A 16,454-nucleotide genomic window follows, 5' to 3' on the forward strand; every position below is an offset into this window, starting at 1 on the left:
TGCCTATTTTGAAAGATAAGAAAAACCTGTATTAAGGGAAATAAATCATAATCCCTTCCAACTCTGATTCTGCCTTTTGCCTTGAGTTGGTTTATTTTAATCATACAACCTTAAGAATTGGAAACAGCCTGAACAATTATGTAATATAATTTACCGTCTGGTTAACCCTTCCATGTAAAAACTCTGTCCTGCGGTTATCCTGCCTCCGATTTTCCTTTGAACAAATGTGCATCGGGCACAGCCTCTATACTGGGTCAGGATACAGTTGCCAATGTCCAAAGCTGGGAAACAGACCCACTCATAAAGTGTATGGAATGACTAGGAACACACAGGCTGGCCCAGGCTACGATGGTGTTCTACAGTCTGAGTGGTTAGAAATCATCCCTTTGTTTTTAAAATCTGCCTACCTTCCACTCATTCTTCAACCCCCTTTAAACACAGGTCTGCACTTCACGGATTTGAAATCATTTCACCAGTCTTTTTTTTTTTTTTTTTTTCAGTTCCTTTATCTTCCTATTTGACATAGTTTTTTGACATTTCACCTTTAAATACAGTTTGTCAGTGTCCTTCATAAAAGTATAGTTGGTACTAGAACAGGATGTGATACTCTGCACACAGTCTGTCAATGAAATCTGAGTTAGGTACTAAATTTCTGTTCATTTGCGATAGTGTAAAGCAGCTAATTCTTTGTGGTTTTATTCCTCCTCTCATTAAATAGCCTTCTTCCTTAAACAATCAGCTAGTATCTGTGGACTGCAAGAAAGGAACCAGAGTCCAGGTGGACAGTTCCCAGAGAATGCTAAGAATTGCAGAACCAGATGCAAGATTCAGTGGCTTCTACAGCATGCAAAAACAGAACCATCTACAGGCAGACAATTTCTACCAGACAGTGTGAAGAGAGGCAACTCAGTTGCGGTTTCAAAAGACAGAAGATGACTCAATCTGCTCTAAAAAGTAAACTAGAATTTGTGCACTTGCTTAGTGGATTGTATTGGATTGTGACTTGATGTACAGCGCTAAGACCTTCCTGGGATGGGCTCTGTCTACAGCAATGTGCAGAACAAGCATTCCCACTTTTCCTCAAGATAACTGACCAAGCGTTTTCTTAGAACCAAAGTTTTTAAAGTTGCTAAGATATATTTGCCTGTAAGATAGCTGTAGAGATATTTGGGGTGGGGACAGTGAGTTTCGATGGGGAAATGGGTGGGAGGGTGGTGTCGGGAAGAAAAATTGGTCAGCTTGGCTCGGGGAGAAACCTGGTAACGTAAAAGCAGTTCAGTGGCCCAAGGATATTTTTTTCCTATTGCTCTGAAGACTGCACTGGTTGCTGCAAAGCTCAGGCCTGAATGAGCAGGAAACAAAAAAGGCCTTGCGACCCAGCTGCCATAACCACCTTAGAACTACCAGACGAGCACATCAGAACCTTTTGACAGCCATCCCAGGTCTAAAGCCACAAGTTTCTTTTCTATACAGTCACAGCTGCAGTAGGCAGTGAGGAAGCCAGAGAAATGCGATAGCAACATTTCTCTAAAGCGGGTTATTAAGGATATATACAGTTATACTTTTTGCTGCTTTTATTTTCTTCCAAGCCAATCAGCCAGTTCCTAGCAGAGTCAGCACATGAACAAGATCTAAGTCATTTCTTGATGTGAGCACTGGAGCTTTTCTTACAACAACGTGACAGGAAGGAGGGAGAGGGTGGCGAACACCAGGCATTTCCAGGGGCTATATTTCACTGTTTGTTGTTGCTTTGTTCTGTTATATTGTTGGTTGTTCATAGTTTTTGTTGAAGCTCTAGCTTAAGAAGAAACTTTTTTTAAAAAGACTGTTTGGGGATTCTTTTTCCTTATTAATTATATACTGATTCTACAAAATAGAAACTACTTCATTTTAATTGTATATTATTCAAGCACCTTTGTTGAAGCTCAAAAAAAATGATGCCTCTTTAAACTTTAGCAATTATAGGAGTATTTATGTAACTATCTATGCTTCAAAAAACAAAAGTATTTGTGTGCATGTGTATATAATATATATACACATATATATTTATACACATACAATTTATGTTTTCCTGTTGAATGTATTTTTGAGATTTTAACCAGAACAAAGGCAGATAAACAGGCATTCCATATCAATGCTTTGATCACTTACAAATTTTTTTGAATAACACAAAATCTCATTCTACCTGCAGTTTAATTGGAAAGATGTGTGTGAGTATGTATGTGTGTGTGTGTGTGCACGCACGCCTTGAGCAGTCAGCATTGCACCTGCTATGGAGAAGGGTATTCCTTTATTAAAATCTTCCTCATTTGGATTTGCTTTCAGTTGGTTTTCAATTTGCTCACTGGCCAGAGACACTGATGACAGTTCTTATCTGCATCACTAATCAGCTCCTGGATTTTTTTTCTTTTTTCAAACAATGGTTTGAAACAACTACTGGAATATTGTCCACAATAAGCTGGAAGTTTGTTGTAGTATGCCTCAAATATAACTGACTGTATACTATAGTGTTAACTTTTCAAACAGCCCTTAGCACTTTTATACTAATTAACCCATTTGTGCATTGAGTTTTCTTTTAAAAATGCTTGTTGTGAAAGACACAGATACCCAGTATGCTTAATGTGAAAAGAAAATGTGTTCTGTTTTGTAAAGGAACTTTCAAGTATTGTTGTAAATACTTGGACAGAGGTTGCTGAACTTTAAAAAAAATTAATTTATTATTATAATGACCTAATTTATTAATCTGAAGATTAACCATTTTTTTGTCTTAGAATATCAAAAAGAAAAAGAAAAAGGTGTTCTAGCTGTTTGCATCAAAGGAAAAAAAGATTTATTATCAAGGGGCAATATTTTTATCTTTTTCCAAAATAAATTTGTTAATGATATGTTACCAAAATCGATTGACATCAGCCTGATTAGTATGAATTTTGTTGATAATTAATCCATTCCTGGCATAAAGTCTTTATCAAAAAAAATTGTAGATGCTTGCTTTTTGTTTTTTCAATCATGGCCATATTATGAAAATACTAACAGGATATAGGACAAGGTGTAAATTTTTTTATTATTATTTTAAAGATATGATTTATCCTGAGTGCTGTATCTATTACTCTTTTACTTTGGTTCCTGTTGTGCTCTTGTAAAAGAAAAACAAATCTAATTTCCTGAAGAATAAAACAGATATATGGCACTTGGAGTGCACCATAGCTCTACAGTTTGCTTTTGTTTTCTTCAAAACACACAAAGCTGTAAGAGAATTATCTGCAACCTGATTCTTGGCAGGAAATAAACATTGTGAGTTGAAATCACACAGTGTAACTTCCAAAAAGATTCCATCTCTGGGATCCGAAAGACAAATTGTCCTTTTAAGGTTATCAGTCCAATGAACCTCTGGTGTCACAAGAAGTCCCCGTGCCTCTGTCGTTAGGCGGGTCTTTCCCAAGGAATCCTTGCAAAAAGAAAAGCGTCTCCCAGAGTACGCAGCATCGCGGTGCTGTTTTTAGGGAGACAAGAAACCCACCTGCTGTCAGAAACGTGCTCGTAACTAGTATCAAAATTAACTTGCTACGCACAGTAGGATTGTGGTGGGAAACCCTACAGTGGTTCGATGCTGAAGAAGAAAGACTTTACCAAGCAAAATCAGGGGAAGCCTGACTACAAAGAGACTTTGAGCTGATAGGAAAAAACAGGTATATTTTCATACATTTTAGAAGCATCAATTTAAGAATGAGCTATAAACAGACCACTGTTGAATCTCCTTTAAAAAATACATCCCCTAAGGACTTTCTGCTACATCATATACCCTTTAAAGCTACATTTCTTCAGTACAAGGCATCATTTTTACAAATTCACATCAAATTAAATTATTAATATTACTGGGTATGTGTGTATCTGGGGAAAGGGCCAGTAAGTTCCACATAAGAACGTTAATAAAATAAGAAACCATCTCAAGTTTCTCATACCCCTAGAGATGACGGCTGAAATGCCAAGCAGGCATTAAACTTCAAACCGAGCCCCTGCCCTTGGCAGTCATGGCGTCTCAGTTGCTGAGTGCAGTGAGGAATATGTATAGCCCTGTTTGCTCACCGGTGTTTAAGTGGAATTGTGAAAGCTTCCTATAGCAGGTCCCATGTCGTCTATGGGAAAGGCTGCATGGCTGTTTGTTTGAAATGTCTCAGCCCCAGAAAAAGAGCAGGACTTCTGTCACTCCACAGCAGCTCAGCATACTCTAAAAAAAAAAAAAAAAAACCCCTCCTTTGTAGCATTCTGGGACTAATCAGGGTTTCATCTGCTCACACACTGTAGCAATGGGCTCTGTGTGGAATTAAGGGAAAGAATCTAGTACTGTAAGGAAAAAAAAAATACAACACAAAATCCCAAATATAAGGCTCTCAAACATATTTTTACTTCTTAAAAAATTTATTAAATGCCATTGATTTGATTGGAACCAGCAAAAGTCCTCATGATATTGATGAATCCATAAGTAGCTGTATCTAGAATTCATACTTAAGAAAAACACACAGGCATGAATAAAATACAACACCGTAATGAGAATGGGCAATTCTGCAGTGTACACTTTGTCAAGCACCTCAGAGGATACGAACTTTTAAAGTACAATTCTTCACAGACACCTGAAGCAAAACATGTGAAAATCAAAAACAGTACAAGATTCTAAAAGGAATGGCAATTTAATGGTTAAAATCTGACCAATGGTTAAACAAGCAGCAAGCGACAAAATCTATCATCACCAACAGTTTCCAATGTTCACTAAGTATTAAGCCAAAGTAATGCATATTCTGGTTTTGCTTCTTCAAGAGCAGCCCAAGTTTATTATGTTTCAATCTCTCTGAACAATACTGGTAGGTAATATTTATACTGACAATTCTCACAAAAATCAGTGTTGGTTCTTGCCATCACTGAATTTATAGTATAAATCTCCCAAGGCTTTAATCTAGTCCATCAGTGCACTTTAGATTAGAAAGCCATAAAAACAAATGGGCATACTGTCAGTTAATGAGAAATATAACTGCACATGCACAATTAATATTACTCTCTTACTCTACTAAGAGAACAGTTCATAATTATTAGTAGATTTAACAAAAACCATCTCTAGAATTCAAAATAGTGCCCATATTTCCGTTGGTTCTATAATATAAAGAATTAGTGAAGTCAAGATCTGTTAATACTAAATCAAACCCAAGTTCAAATGTGCTGAGTTTCCAATAGCAAGAAGGTAATGGTAGCCAGCTTTCAGAATAATGCTGTAGGAAATCTAGCTCGGAGCCCACCGTAGATAAAGTTGCTGCTCTATGTAGGACACAGAACTAGAAGGAAAAGAGAACTTTTAAGTAAAAATGTATATTTTGTATACATTTACACAAAACATACATTTTACATGTACATTTAAAAACATTAAGTAATGAGAACTAAATGTTAATGCAAAGATCGATTGTAGCAATTTTTTAAAGGTTTTAAGAGGCTATACCCAACAAGGATGAGTTCTCTCAACACACAGAATTTCCCAGAAATGAGATACCAAAAGGCCATGTCTCTTAGGGTGCCACTTGGAGAAAGAAGCCCCTAACATTTGCCCTATACCATGAGGCTTGTGACACGGCAAACAGGCTCCCTAGGAAGTCAAAGAAGGATGCAAGTTTCTGCACACATTTTTATTCCTAACTAGATCAGCACGGCAGCAGCCACGCGTACATTACTTCAGAATGAGCCTTGGGTCCTACCGGCAAGGCGGCAGTGGCGGCAGGCTGCAGTGGGGTCATTAAGCAGGTGTGAGAAGGAGAAGCTCAATTAGCACAGACAGTGCCCACCCTACTCCCTTTCTCAGGCCAAATGAGACCACTTTTCTACCTTCTTTCACTTCGGACGTTTGCATTTAAACTAAGATGGTGTATTTAGGCAGCCAAGCCACACTCATCTGTTAAAACAACAACAAACTAGCCAAAAAAGGGGAAGGAGTATTACCCCCTTGAGCAATATCCCCCTCCCAGGCCAAGTGTCCTATGACTGGCCCCCAAGGAGGAGGAACAGTTAACCAGCGGTGAACTTTCAGGATGGGTGGAAAAGAGCATTTTCAATGACCCCACTTCACCACCTTCCCACACACTTAAATACATCTCCGCATGACACTCCCGTCTTCGTTTTCTCTACTGCAGTCTCTGCTGTAGTCTGGATCCTCGCTGCTTTTCCACCCAGTCCTCACAATACAAAGCCAAGACGAAACCACAACACATGCACACAGACAGCGCATCAGAAGCAGGTACAGTATAGATAGAACTGGGCTTACAGACAGGAGCCAGCGGCCCGAGCATGAGGAGCAGAATTAGATGGGTGCTGCTTCCCTAAGGCATGCGGTATAGGTACGTTCACAATGACAGTCCTAGGTTTTCAGAGTAAAGAATTAAAAATCATTTTCCCCCAGAGGACTCTGTTCTTTGGGTCATAACATCCTTCCATGCAGTTAAATGCTAACATAGCTAGAGAATGCTTCAGAAGCTCATTCCATCTCTGGCCCTCACAGAGCCATAGGGACCCGCTATAATTAAAATTTAAGACATGTTCTTTATGTTCATCTCATTCCTGTTTCATATCCAGAAGAACAAACCTCAGAACAATCCAGCTTTCATACCAATGCTAGCACAACACAAAAGCAAACAAAGATGTCAGGTATTTAAAAAAAAAAAAAAAAAATCAGAATTTAATAGGGAGAAACTCCTCCATCAGAAAAACAGCTTATTTTTAAAAATGATGTCAACTCAAGTCTGTTCTATCCCAGTGTTAACCCACTAATGGCTAGCTCATGCTTCTTAGCCCTTACAGCATCAAGACTCTTAAAAGTGAAACGTGTGATTCACTTTGAGCACCCTGAGTATACTACTGAGGTTCCCCTTTCAAGACACTATGGTTTAAGAAAAGTCCATCTGAGATTTCTAATGTCTCAGAAATCTTCATCTTCCTTGTGCTCAGCTAACTTTAATGGAGAAGAGAAAGAACCCAAAGAAGACTGTTACTAAAAGAGGATTGCTCTCAAAATTTGATCAAACACTACCAGATGGATTTTGTGATGCTTTCAAAATCTGGTCTCTGAATACCTGCTACTTTAAAAAATATTTCATTGAAAAGTATTAATTTTGCTTCTAAAGTTCTTCCGTCCCTTCTTTATCATCCAAATTTTGCTCTTTCCTCAGCAAAGTAACTCAACCTCTCACTCTTCTTTTGCCTCATCAATATTCCCATCCTGTGTGAGCCTCATCTTGCCTCTAAGATTTGTGGCTGGTGTTTCACTGTCCTGGGTTTATGAACGTCCATTCTTTTTATTTCCCCGCTTCCCTCCCTGTGCCTTACATCAGTCCCTTTCGTATTCCCTTTGGCACTGTTCACAGATGTGACTTCCTTCATCCATCCTCACTAATGATCTGTCCTCCTCCTCTCCACTGTCCTCAAGATGACAGAGACCACCCTTCTCAAGCTTCCCAGTGCCAACCTGCCAACATCTGATACCCACATGATTATGGCGCCATCTCACTCATTTTCTTCTACTACCTCCCTCGATGTTTATAGTTTAGCTGTGGAGATTATTTCCAGCCCAAAACCTCCAATAAAAGTTAAATTTTATAAAACCGTAATATGGAATGTTGACAGAAGTCAGTCATGTAGCTAATCCTCACCCTGCATAACAAGATTAATGAAAGTTGTGCATTGGGAAGTTACTATCGAATGTATTAGCAAGACGATGTATTTTCTGACTAATCCAAACCTCCCGGCCATCGCACCTATACCATTATAAAACTCACCTTTCAGAATATAATCAGTTAACAAGCTCGGAACTTTTTCACTGTCCTCCTTCATGGCACGAAGAACTGCAAAACAGAAAAGGGGGAAAAGACAACGATTAAAAATCCTGATCAAAAATATTATTTAATTTCAATCATTGTGGCCTTCATCTTCCTTAATTATAGGATATAACTGACTCATGCAAATTATAGGTGATTTTCCTGATAAAGGAATACAACAATAAAGGCCCAATGATTTATTTTAGTGGAGTAAGTTTACAAGAATTTATTTTAGGTAAGAATATCCTGCTTACCTGAGAGTTACTTCCCTGGTTTAAAATTTCCAAACAGTGGAGGCGAAAAAGAGGACCCGGGTTATTTACAAGGAGCCTCACTCTATAATAATACTGGAAAGTGGGTTACGGTAACGTGCACCTCAATGAACTCGGTGCAACAAGAGGACCTCAGTGCTGTAGATCAAGCAAACTAGAGAAACTCTCAGAGAAATGGGAAGTTAGCTATACCCTCCAACAAGCATATCTGTCGGACTCCTTGAAATTTTCAAAGAAAAGACCCAAATAAAGAACAGACTTCCATGAAGCAGCACCTGGCATCTGCCTGGCTGACGCCTTTGCACCAGGGGAGGAACCTGGGAGAATTAACCTCATCCTAATTGGACAATTTTATCTTCTAAGTAAAAACTAAAATAGAAAATACAGCCACCTAGTATAATGTTTTTCTTTTTTAAGCTAGATCATTCAGGTCAAGATAAACTCACAAATATTACACTTTAACAGAGTTTGCCCACTCAAATTTTCTCCCAAGCATCCTGGTAAAAATATTTCACTGTTTTTCCCCACCGATACGACAAGGCAAAATAGTGTAACTGTCAAATCAGCCTTCCTGGGTTTTAAACCCTGGCTCTACCACTTCCTAATTGTGTGATGTTGAGCAAGCTACTTAACCACTTTTGTACCAAGCTCTTCCTCTGTGAAATGAGAATAATAATTAGATTTAATCTCAAAGGTTTGTGAATGAGGACTAAGCTACTAATTCAGATACAAAGGTCATATCGTAGTGCCTGGCACATAGTACATGCTATGTATTAACTGTAACTAACACTACTAATATTATTAAAGTTTCTATTACTATTATTATACCCAGAATCCCTTAATAGCTTTTAGGAGGAAGACTATATATCCATAAACACTGTGACTGTCTCCACAGGGCTCTTCTTTTGGAAAGAAAAGGAGCTTTGGACCCGAATATGTCCAAAGATTCCAAACTCTATCAACCTATACAGACATCTCGGTGCTGGAAGTAGATGATGACTTTAGTTTGACCAACGAAGTATTTGTTCTTGATCTGAGAAGCTGAGGCCTGCCAGTAATTCCTGGCTTATGAGCAATATTCATTTATGTTCCCTTCTTTAGAGGGCTACCATGTTCAGTATTTCTGCTTCCAATCATGTTTAAAATTTTTTCTAACTTCTATATAAAATCACATACCAAAACCCAGCATCATTAAAAGTATCATTTCCTGGGAATTAAGAGACCCAGCTCTGTAATTAACCATCCCCCTGTGTGATCTTGGACACACATAACTTCAGAAGTTCTTCCTGAAAATAAGAGGGCTGGCTACCCAGTTAATCTCTTGATTTTTTATTTCAGACTGGCTGGCATCACTTGATTTATCCATATTTAAATATAAAACTTTTTGAAGAATTATTCACCAAAGGAAAGAATAAAAGCTCCGAGTTAGCAGGCAGGGAACTAAGAAACATAATACTTGCTTCTACTCTTAGGTTTTCCTTGCCCATTCCTCCATATCTTGAATTTCCGAAATAAATATCGTCATCAATACTCATCCATGTGATGCTCTTTCATTTCATTCCCCCCTAATTAGCAAGTATCACAAATATTTACCATCACAAAGACCTAACAGATCAGCAAAATTCAATCCCTTCATTTTAACGGCAGTGACAACAAGGCTAATTGATAGTAACTTAGCCGAAATCATACATATATTAATCTATTTACTGGGAAGTAAAAAGAACAAATATTTTTTATGCTACTGTTTCAATGTGAGCAAAAGAGAATAAGTAACTTCCAAGGATATCCCTGAAAATAACGGGGATAGAACCAGAATTCAGTGCTCATTTGTGGCTATCATAAGAGATACTCAGTATCATACATATTTAAATCTAACAATTTTTTTTAATGCAAGCCCCTTGAAGGTGGATTATTTTTGTCTGCTTTGTTCACTAAAGTATCCCAAGTGCCCAGATCATGGCCTGGTACACAGTAGGCCTTCACCAAATATTTACCGAATGAATGCATGTACTTTTTTTTTTTTTTTTGAGATGGAGTCTCACTGTGTCGCCCAGGCTGGAGTGCAGTGGCGCGTGATCTCGGCTCACTGCAAGCTCTGCCTCCTGGGTTCACGCCATTCTCCTGCCTCAGCCTCCCCAGCAGCTGGGACTACAGGCGCCCGCCACCACACCTGGCTAATTTTTTGTATTCTTAGTAGAGACGGGGTTTCACCGTGTTAGCCAGGATGGTCTCGATCTCCTGACTTGATGATCCACTCGCCTCAGCCTCCCAAAGTGCTGGGATTACAGGCGTGAGCCACTGCGCCCGGCCTTGAACGCATGTTCTTAAAACATCACTGTCAATTTATATTCTACCTATAATTACTCCCTCGGGTTCTACATTCATAAGAAATAAAAAGTGTTTACCCTAAATCTTTCCTATTCCGTTACTGACAGTCATATAAGATCCATGAAGAATTTTATTGATGATAAATGGATACGTTCTTAAACACGTAAGAGATGATGGAGATTCAGGTTATGCTTTTTCCCAAAAGTTTAGCTCATAAATATTTCACAAGGTCAGAAAAACAGAAAAACCACAAATCAACACTAGAGTTACTGTTGTATTCAATGTCACAGCCATTGTTGGCTTCATTCTTATAAAAATAAACAATTATATGCATCATTTATATCCTAAATTGACAAAACACTAACAACAAAATCAGCCAATTAAAGTCAGGTGTTTACTGATCAGCAAAAGTAAATCAGGTAATAGTTTCATTTTGTCTTTGCTCACTTTTTGTTAATATTTGAAGATCTTCAACAGATGGTGGTCCGTTTTTCTTCTCATAAGGAATGACTGTAGTCAAATACTGCCAAGTTAAAAAATATATATATATATGTCACTTAAATCGGAATTACCTTATCTCCAAAAAATTTGATACTGTTACTAGAAGGTCTATTTCATAATATAAAAACATAAGCTACTTTGGTAATGAAAACACAGGTATTGTATGGGAATAAAGGTATCTTACTATCTCAGATGGAGCTCTTTTTTTTTTTTTGCCCATCTCTATTTGCTTCACACAAACCTAGTGTCAACAGAAACAACCACTTTTTTGCATTTCAGTTATTGAAAATTTCATAGGACTAAGTCTGAGGATGATTTACTCAATTTGTTCATTTTTAAAGTATTATCTCACATTCTCCTTGCATATTTTTCAACACATTTTAAAAATAGCAATTTAAACTAAAAACATAGTTTTAATAGTTCTACACAAGAAAGTAATTTCCAACAGCAAATAATTCTGTTTCAGACCATTTTTATTCTGGTTGAACAAATGGTCCACATATATAACACGACAACTTTGAAAAACACACACTAGCTTCTTGCAGAAGCTAACAAAGACACACTTAAATCATTTTAGAAATGCGTTATTACTATTATTTTAAATTATTGGGTAAGTCATTATAAACGTTTTTAGGTATTAAAGGAGAAAAGCGAAAGTAGAGAATGGCCTAAGGGGAAATGAATAATGAAAATTCATGTCTGAAATTGACACAAACTTCCTAGTTCACTACTTGTAAAGGCTCACAAGTAACAGCGCCATGTCTTATAACTAATCCCATGAAAGCATAATCCATAAATGATTGTCCAGATTCTCCTACTCTTACCATCCCACCAAAAAAATAGTTCCATGCATTTCACATGTGCTCATATAGAAAGCCAGTGGTTTTCACCTGGAATCTCTTTAGCTCCACCCATGATTTAACCTCGTGCCCTAAATCTCAGCTCTAATCCTCATTGAGTGATCTTATCCTGCCCATAACTGAAAAACAGGATAAAGAAAGCTGCTTTACAATAACTGGATCCCTAAGTCCAGAAAACTGGTAAAACTGCATAGTTCAATCTTGGAGGCACTTAAGTGTTCCACCATCTTTTTGATGTAGACTTCTTGCAGGTGATGCCCAATTGTATAATCGAATGTTTCTTTGGAAAGAACAACAACAACAAAAGGCCAGAAATGATGTCCTCCTGGCTTCACTCTGCACGTGTCAGGCAACCTGGAGAGGCAGCAGGAGGCTGCGCCCTGGCCCGCTCTCTGGCTACCTGGCTGTGTTTTCAGACCTCCCTGCTCCACTCAGTGGAGTCTGGAAGATTCCTTGCCTTCTTGTGAGGTTGAGAGAGGAGAGAGGTGAGAGGCACCAGAATGAAAACCAAAATTCAAACAGCCCTTCATGGAGCTCACTGATGAGCTGCAGATGTCCGTGTAAACCTTCCCTCTTTAATAGGAATGATCCCCCTTTTTGAGAAACACATAACTACCTTCAGTAAAAACTCCAGGCATTTGATCTAGGCATTCTTTTGCTAAACTTCCTACAAGCTACATTTTGTACACCTTCTTAGTCTGCACAGAAGAGCTAACTTAAAGAGCTTTCTCTTTTAAGGTGAAAATTTCATATAGCGAAAGGTAATTTGAAGCATACCCATTCATGTGAACGTTTCCCATGTTGGTGATATTCCTTCAATCAGTATACAAAAATGTGAATCAAAAGCAAATTGCTAGATACTTGATTATACATTCATATCTATGTATAATCTTGTATAAATAATGTCTCATGCCTCGCTTGGCAGACAACTTGAGTTGGCTGACTATGCAATACACCTTAAAAACACATGAATTTCATTTAAAGGAGGTAAGATATACTCTATACATATTTTTGACCTAGAACTCTAGTCTCAAACGTACCAACCTCTGGCCTTCCTCCCCCAAAAATGACATCTTGCTTCTTAGACTTTTAGAATTAGAGTCACATATTTTAGTTTAGTTATTTTCAACAAGCAGATTTCCTACACATGCAATACAATATGTTAAAATGTTAATGTCTATTTGTTTAAAACTAAGAGTGAGAAATGGAGCTCTAAAACATGTATTAAGAATGCATTTAATCTATTGTCCAATTTGAAAAATGCTTTTTCCTCAAAGGGAAATTTTGTTCATTATCAAGATTATAAACATAATGAACTTTTATACTAAACTTTTATTTCTCTCTTTAAGCAATGGTCTTAGTAAATTAGTAAAACTACCAGCTTTCAGGATCTTCACTTACACAGGAAATGAAAAAGCAGAGAATGAGGAAAATAAGGATAACCGAGCACCTGTTTCTCTCCACCTGAATTTCCAAAGGTGTGGCGGAGGCCATTCTGAATGACATTTGAGATCCCTTCCATGCTGAAGCGCTAAAGGCGGCAATATACGGCCCAGAAGAAAAGGACAGAGAGAGAAGTTCAAAGTCTATTAGTAAGAATGTACCATGATGACTTACGTGCCCGAGAGGCAAGCAGTTAGAAAATGCCACTACTCATCCAGATAAAGCACACAAACTCATGCTCTTTTTAAAATGTTGCTGCTTCCATTTCTTTGCAAGGTAAATGCAAAAGCAACTGTTTTTATGCTACTATACTCATGCAGGCATTTTTCTGACGTAGCTAATAAAATTGTTCCAATGTAAATGTCAGTTGTACACATATTTGTTCTATACAAAATTTGCTGTGTAATTTTTAAGATACTTTTTGATATTATTTACCTACATTTTATCAGAAGTCTGAAAACTTAATATGAACAGTATGCATATTTTCAGCCTAAGTTTGTATAATTCTACCATCAGTTTGGAGAACATTAACATAACATTTAGCAAATGAAAATGCTGTTACTTGGAGAGCTGATTATTGCTTCCCACTCACTCTTCGGGCCACCTGCCACTGCCTTGGTGCAGAAATGCGAACTAGAAGATGGCATACGCTTCCTGGAGAGCAGAGTGGATCCCATGTGCCAGCAAGGCCCCCAAAAACTTCTCCAAAGACTTTTCCACTCCGTTTCTAGGAAACAATTCTAGTTTCTTTCTCCCAGCAACCTCCAAGACTTCCTAGAATTCTTTGTACTGCAAAGGGAGTATTTTTTTCCTGAACAACTTATCTTGATTTGTAACCAGTCTACAATGTCATCAGGCATCGTAAAAAGAGTCTGGTGGCACCTCTACGGCGGCTGAGTCAAAGGAGTGAGATAGATTCTTACAGCATGACTAATTAAGGGGAAAGGCATCGTGAAAGGGAAGTGAAGGCCTGATTCACTGGATGGTTCCTTCCCCTGGAATTTTATAGAGGAAATTTAAATCAGTAAACACATTTGAGGAGTCAACATAAAGAATATTTTACCAGGCCCCAAGGGGCAGAAGAAAGGAAACCAAGGAAATGGTCATCAAGAAACATATATAGCTTCGTCCAGTGGTTCTCAAAGTGTAGTCCAGGGACCCCCCTCCCACTCAACTCCTGCCAAGAGGTCCCTGAAATCCTCTCAGGAGTTCATGAGTTCAAAAATGTTTTCTTAATACTACTAAAATATGAGTTGTCTTTTTTACTCTCATTCTCTCATGGCTTACAGTGGAATATTCCAAAAGACAGACTGCATGCAGAAGCACATTTGTGAATCTAGCTGTCTTTCATCAAGCCAGATGTTAATGAGATTGACAAAAATACACAGCAATGATATTTTTTCATGATGTTGTACAATATTATTTTTCATAAATATACGCTCTTTATAATGAATTTATTTTTGGTATTTTTCATGAATTTATATTTTCAATTTTATCACTTTTAATCTGTAATATAGCAAATATTAAGCTTCCTGGGGTCCTCGATACATTTTAAGAGTGTAAAGAAATCTTGATGACAAAAAGCTAAGAAATGCCAACAGGCTGAATCATTGAGGGAGCTACGTGCTACTGTATCCGTCATGTAACTCTATGGAGTTACTGAAAATCTGAGTTCCAAATGTTACCACCCTATAGGACACTGTACAAATATGCCTCGCCTCCTAAACCATCCATCTTCCCTATCTAGCCTTTCCCAGATTTGCAAGGCAGTTTTGCTTCAGCAAGAATCAAACATCTAGTCAGGATACTCTGCTGACTACTCTTCACTTCACTGAAAACATAACTATTAGCTTTGATGGAGGAGGCTAGTTATAAAACAAAAACCTACAGGTAACTATTTTTGTAAACTTTTTTAAACAGATTATCAAACAAGATAACATCTTAGGCTTCAGAGTATATAATGACAATTATGAGAAACTATTTTCAAATAACCAAGTCAGTTTTTTAATTATTTCCATAAAATATATTTTCTTTCAAATGTGACACAGAGAAACGCACTTGTTTTTAAGTACTTAGTCTATGTTACCTGGCTCCATTATCTATGGGCATGTTAAAACTAGATACAAATTCATAAAATCTAAAGCAAGATAAAAAGTTTCAGAATCCACATTATCAGGAAACTAAGACACATTTTATATTTGGAAAGCATATTCCAAAAACACTAGCTCTATGTTCCCAACCAGAAAGCCAATACCTGTCACTAGAAAAAACAAAAGTTGATGCAATTTCAATTTTATAAGATGCAGATGTAATTTAGGTTTTCTTTATTAAATGTTTGGTTGCAGATATTACTGCACCATCTCAACTACTGATGGCCTGACTACTTGTGAAAGATAGCTTTTGTGCCACCAAAATTCTAGGCTTAGGGGAAATCAGTGAAAATGCAACCATGGGACGCCAAGGTAACCTGGAAAAACAAAACTAACAGCTGATGCCAGTGAAAGAAGGTAAAGCAAGGAACGCAGAACCTCTGTCCTTGCTGCTGAGTCAGTGGCTGTAGCCGACAAGGCCCTACTGTCCCCAGTTCTTTCACTGACAATGAACCAGGGAAGCAACGTGCAGCCTGTACAGTTCAATAGCCTCTTGATCCGTTGGAAAATTACAGAACAAGGAAATCAGAAGGTTCTACAGGAAAAAAAAAAAAAAACTAAAATCTATGTCTGAGAATGTTCCTCCATCAAACACTTCAGTTGCCAGCAACTCCCACCTCCCCAGCAGGTCAGGCAGCACCAGTGTTCTCCCTCCACTGCATTTCCAAACTCTCCCTCTCTACTAGCTCCTTCCTGACAGCAACCTGAAATTCTCAAACCCTCAACCTATTTCCTTTCCCGAGGGTTTCCGGAAACAACTCTTCCCAACATCATTTATTCGATCCAGAAGACCACGGCCACTTTTAAGACCTGTGAGACATCCAGGAATCCCTCCTCCCTCCTTGGATTCAGAGACACCACACTCTCCCAGATTTCCCTCACCCCAACCCTCCTGCTCTGTAGCTGCTTCTTCAAAGAGTCACCACTTTCTTTATTCATCCCTTAAACACCAGTGTTCCCCAGGATCTTGTGCCTTTTTCTTGATTCACCTCTCAGACGCTGCTGTGCCTCGGGATTCTGTCCCTATTTAATTCTCAGGCACCCCCTCTGGACATG

At 38.1% G+C, this 16,454-nt stretch overlaps 2 protein-coding genes across 12 annotated transcripts in view; one reads left to right on the forward strand and one right to left on the reverse strand.

Annotated features, from left to right (window-relative positions):
* CRIM1 (cysteine rich transmembrane BMP regulator 1) overlaps positions 1 to 3,203 on the forward strand; it is a 196,941-nt gene extending 193,738 nt beyond the window's left edge. For all 4 annotated transcript variants that reach the window (XM_007970963.3, XM_007970962.3, XM_007970961.3 and 1 more), the window contains one exon: positions 719 to 3,203. In XM_007970963.3, coding sequence (XP_007969154.1) covers positions 719 to 895 — 177 coding nt within the window. In that variant the 3' untranslated portion in view covers positions 896 to 3,203. The remainder of the gene's footprint in view (positions 1 to 718) is intronic.
* FEZ2 (fasciculation and elongation protein zeta 2) overlaps positions 1 to 16,454 on the reverse strand; it is a 67,615-nt gene that overhangs the window by 18,919 nt on the left and 32,242 nt on the right. For 2 of the 8 annotated variants that reach the window (XR_492472.3, XR_492471.3), the window contains exons 6-9: positions 13,256 to 13,336; positions 10,892 to 10,967; positions 7,806 to 7,871; positions 4,084 to 4,225 (exon numbers count right to left, since the gene is read on the reverse strand). Coding sequence is in view for 2 of the 8 variants with exons in the window: in XM_007970967.3 (XP_007969158.3) it covers positions 5,305 to 5,321; positions 7,806 to 7,871; positions 10,892 to 10,967; positions 13,256 to 13,336 (240 nt within the window). In the remaining 6 variants the exon portion in view is untranslated. Of the gene's footprint in view, positions 1 to 2,423; positions 3,491 to 4,083; positions 4,226 to 4,397; positions 5,322 to 7,805; positions 7,872 to 10,891; positions 10,968 to 13,255; positions 13,337 to 16,454 lie in introns of those variants that run through there. The other 6 variants (XR_492473.3, XM_007970967.3, XR_005243297.2 and 3 more) reach the window with 6 other exon arrangements.

This window comes from Chlorocebus sabaeus, chromosome 14, assembly GCF_047675955.1.
Source record: "Chlorocebus sabaeus isolate Y175 chromosome 14, mChlSab1.0.hap1, whole genome shotgun sequence".
NCBI lineage: Eukaryota > Metazoa > Chordata > Mammalia > Primates > Cercopithecidae > Chlorocebus > Chlorocebus sabaeus.